General features: G+C 36.2%; 1 protein-coding gene across 1 annotated transcript; it reads left to right on the top strand.

Moving 5' to 3' along the window:
* The first annotated feature begins 437 nt into the window (after window positions 1-437).
* On the top strand, window positions 438-959 carry LOC145673960 (protein GVQW3-like). Its single transcript, XM_081743780.1, has one exon. The coding sequence runs from the start codon at window positions 438-440 to the stop codon at window positions 957-959; it is 522 nt and encodes a 173-aa protein (XP_081599906.1).
* The last annotated feature ends 4,012 nt before the right edge of the window (window positions 960-4,971 follow it).

The raw sequence follows: 4,971 nt of genomic DNA, 5'->3' as shown, positions 1-4,971 counted from the left end.
AATACAATTGTGAACCTCACTGTTGATTATCAACTTTCATGAACATTTATCCCCAAGAAGAAAAAAGCCCAAATAAATTATGTTCTTGGAAATTTCTATTGTCACTCTCCTGGTTCTGTGACCTAACTTGAGCAACCTAAGGTTTTTCGTAGCAGAAAGAGATTTATCAAATTACGAGGGGGGACCCAAAAAAACGGGAATTGTGCTGCAGTGGGAAGGGAGAGTGGGGAAACCCATTGTTGTACCAATTGTCCGTTACGATCACGTCACCTGCGTCAGTGTGCGAAGTTGTGTCGCTGTGAGTGCATCGGTTCGCTCTTGAGAGTTTGTTTAATAAGCCAACTTTTTCCAGTTCGGCGAAAACGTGATGGCAGATTATCGAGGCGGCTGTGAAATTTGGTTTCCTGTTGGGGAAATCGGCCGCGGAAATTACTGTAATGCTGAAGACTGCTTATGGGGATGCTGCCCTAAGTAAAACCAGAGTGTACGAGTGGTTTGCACGTTTTAAAAATGGAGAACTGTCAATTGAAGACCAACCCCGTTCAGAACGCCCCTCAACGGCAAGAACTGACGAAAACGTCGAAAAAATCAATGCCCTCGTTCTTGAAGGCCGTCGCCGAACCATTAATCAACTCTGTGAGATGTCTGAAATATCGTGGAGTGCAATTCATAGGATTTTATCAGAAGATTTGCACATGAGAAGGGTTGCAGCCAAATTTGTCCCTCGCCTTCTCACAGACGAGCAAAAGGAGCGTCGACTTGAGGCATGTGTTGAACTTAAAAATCAGCTCAAAGAGGACCCTGACTTTTTTGCCAAGGTGAATACTGATGATGAATCGTGGTGCTATGGCTATGACCCCGAATCAAAGCAGCAATCAAGCCAGTGGAGGAGGTTTTGCCACTGTGGAGGAGGTAAAACAAAAATCGCTGGAGGTTATAAAGAAGATCCCGATAAGTGATTTTCAAAACTGTTTTGAACAATGGAAGGATCATTTGCAGAAATGCGTTGCGGTCCACGGACAATACTTTGAAAGTGATGAAAATTTGGTGTAAAAATATTGAGAAATAAAGAAGTTACGACGAATTTCCCGTTTTTTTTGGGTCCCCCCTCGTATATATATATATATATATATATATATATATATATATATATATTACTCATATGAAAACTTTTAATCTTTGTTGTGGGAGGCATGGCCTTAATGGTAGAGTGCGTGGGGTAGAGGTCTGCACGGACTCAGGCCGATCCCGCGGGCTTAGGCCCGACACAGCCTCTGGGCCTACAAAGCGTAGATTACTTCGGATTGGGGCATGGTTCGGAACTTAAATTTTTACATACAAAATCATATTTCTCGGGATTTTTAGGGCCTAACTTTGTAAATGTACTGTACAACGATATTTATCAGACCGTCCTTTCTGGAGAACTTTTAAAGCAAATCTAAATTTGTAACTTGAGACGCCCACACTATAAATCTTATTACAATTGTGGAATTCAGAGTAAAGCTAACTGTGTAGTGGAGAGAAAAACTAAAAGTAGCATAAATAAATATGCTTAGCTTATCTGATAGTGAAAGTTTGAGTAGCAGAGTATGGATTCTGTTCTTCTGCTTGACAGCAATCGACAATAACTAATTTGGGTACTATCTGAGTAAGTCAGATACACATCCATCTGCATAAGAATTTACACATATTTACATTACATTACATTACATTAGCTTAACGTCCCACAATTATGTACCGAGGCTAATCGAGACGGAATTTATGTAAATAACCATTACTTTTAGAGAATTCATATAGTTAGCAAGCGTAAACTATAATCTTTATTTCTTTATTCTGTCTGAATCATCTAAGCTTTTAAAATGCATAATTAAACCTCTAATTAAATAGAAATACATTTTTGCATTAATTATTAAGTTTCTTTAATTCTGGCTTCTTTCGGGCTCATTTCATTATCACATGAGCTTGGGGAGGGTTCGTCCTAAAGGCTAAAACGTATTTCTTACTCGGGCCGGGCCTCACATTATAAATTCACGTTCTGGGTTGGACCCGGGATAAAGTTCCTGTCCGTATAGACCTCTAGCGTCGGGTTCGTGGTTCGATCCCAGGCCGGGTAAGTTTGTGATAGAAATAATTTTGTCCGTGGGTTTCCTCCTACATTCTCAATCCACCACTTATTCCATCATAATTCACTTCCGTTAATCATCCGTCTCCCTTAGCCTAAAAGACATAACTGTTAAACTGTAAGAAATATTTTCAATATTTGTTTCAATAAAAAATGTTGAAGCCTGTATTAAAAGCTATCTTTCTGTTGCTAATTCTGTATGAAGTATTCGTAACTCCTAAAATTTAGACATAGTTATCATTTCTAGTAGTCATAAACATAACTCTATAGAGGAATTAAAGAAATCCATTTGAATCAACTGTGTATATGTTATCGATATGCAACTATCTCTATGCTAACCTTACTGCATTATGTTACAATGTATGGATGAAATAGAATGAAAGAATGAATTATTTTCTTACACATGGCTGGAGGCGAATTCGGCTATCGTGGGATATGCGTTTTCAATCCATTACCAAATCAAAGTGCAAATGCACGTTAACACACGATCACTGTATGATTGATTGTATAACACTGTTCTCTCACCACGTACAGAGAGGTCAAAATAGTCTTACTCAATAAGCAGAGTGTACAATAGCCTTTTATTCTCTCCGTCCATTATTCTATGAGGCCATATATTCTGTTAGGCCGTCCTAATCGAAAAGACCTTAACTCCACATTTTTTGAAAATCGAGATATTGGTATGGAAATGTTCGTAGTACAATTCTGCATCTATCTAAAGTGAAATTGACGTGGTTTGACCAATAGTTAGGGGATAATGACGTCCTTATGTTCAAAACTGTAACTGAAAGTAAGCAAATAGACATTAAGTGGCAATTCATAATGAAAAATATTTAACTGTATTAACAAACAAATTTTAGATCGTGAAAATATATTTAATCAAGTTTTACTGAAATACAACAAAATTGAACGTACAGCCTGAGCCAAAACGCGTTTTGCTTATTTTCTCGAAAGTATGTGAAATGGAGTTAAGGCCTTTTCGCTAAGCATGGCAGTATTATCAGACTAAATACAATAACACACTGACCAAGACTATGCGATAAAAATATGTATAAAAACACAAGCACGTAAGAGCTTCAACACAATAACAGTGTCTTCATCAGACTTCACAAAAGGCTCTACAAAAAAAACTAAAGCATATTGTGATTGGTGGATCGTAGTAGTGTAGCACATACAATCACGAAACAAAGTTAGGCAATTAATAGAAAAAATCCTTGCAAATCACTAATTAGTTGTTTTTTTTTAGTGTCACCACAAGAGAGTTGAGATAATATGCTCATTCAAGTTTGGTTGTCGATGTTGCAAATATTCAATCTTCTTTGTTAATGCATCAGAATGAATTAATCATACCCAACTGCACATACATATTCCTGAAGACTTGATTTCCCTTGTAACAATATCTACAGCAAACATGTTTTTAAAAAAATAATGAAAAAATGAATAATGGGGGAGGATCTAAAAATATGTTGTTGCTTGAGTCTGCCAGGATGCCGATATTATTTGCAAGTCTGGCAAGAGATAGCTCCGCACCATCTCTGCAAGTCTTCAATCAGGCTTACGGTCTTTCGGCATGATAATAGGAGTTAGTGTGTGGCCTAGGTGCTAGAACAAGCAGAAAAAAAAACGTTAGCGTTTTGATAAATAATTCCCTCACTATGATAAGAGACACGAACAATGACCATTGCAGAGGCAGACCCATTAGGCAGTATGAGAACTGGAAGTAATAATAACAAGAAAAGAGAGATAGAGAATGCGGTGGCTACTTCCAGCTTAAAAAAGACTTTTTTGTGAGTCCTCTTTCGTAATTAGTCTTCTGCTCATGATTCACATTTTTGTCCGACATTTTGCTATTTTTCTTCATTTATTTGCTATTCTCCATTCTGTTTTCCTTCTGCGTCAGCACAGAAAGAAGTTAATGAGAGATTTTTTTAGTCTGTTACGAGAGAGAAAGATTTTAGTACGTAGAGCTATTGATAACAGAAATAACTTGGAAGTAGCATGTACTGAATCCATATTTAAATATCACACTATATAATGAGTATAACATGTTAAAACAAGAGGTGAGTCTTTGCACAAAATTAAACAAAGGAGTTTCGTAGAATTACAAAAACATGTTAGTTAAGGTAGCAGGTTAGTGGAGAAACCATGGAATGTTTTAAGAATGGTACAACCTATCACAAAGCAAGTATTAAGTAATTTTAAAGTATCTTCATAATCAGTAATATTTGAGTAAGCAAGACTATGAGAAATTCAATGAATAATAATAATAAGTTTTAGTAGCAGAAGAAGTAGGTCATACTTAATTCCTTTTTCAATTTTAGTGCTGTAGAATCTCTTAGAAAAGGCTAATGTAGTGTCAAATCACCTAATTTTGAAACATGACCTGCTTCAATGTTTCAGATTCTCTTCGAAATTTTTACATACATAAATACCAATGAAATTATGCTAAATTAATATTTTCCGATTTTTTGGATGAGGAATGGGCCGGGGAGAAATTTTTGAAGATTGTGAATTAGGCGCCAATTTCACTTTCCTTCACTCAGCATCATGGAACTAAAATTACCAAAACTTCCTTATGTTTGAAGTTACTGGGCACATCCAGGTGCCAAATGAAAGCTTAATGTTTGCTTTTCCATTAGATCCTAAGACACTTTGCGAAAGGTTACACTGTCAAACATTAATGGGTACACAAAGCAAATTTTAGATTTTTTACAAATTGTGCCATTACTCGAAAGTTACAACTATGAAATTTTGAAACTTTTTTTTATAGAATCATCTTGGCACATAAATGATACGGTTAAAAAGTAAAAAAAAGGCGCTTTCGGTATTTGTGTATTTTTTTTTTTTTA

Source organism: Thermobia domestica, chromosome 17 (assembly GCF_964235325.1).
Source record: "Thermobia domestica chromosome 17, izTheDome1.hap1.1, whole genome shotgun sequence".
Lineage (NCBI taxonomy): Eukaryota > Metazoa > Arthropoda > Insecta > Zygentoma > Lepismatidae > Thermobia > Thermobia domestica.
The sequence above is the reverse complement of the archived record's forward strand: the minus strand, read 5'-3'. Positions and strand labels throughout refer to the sequence as shown.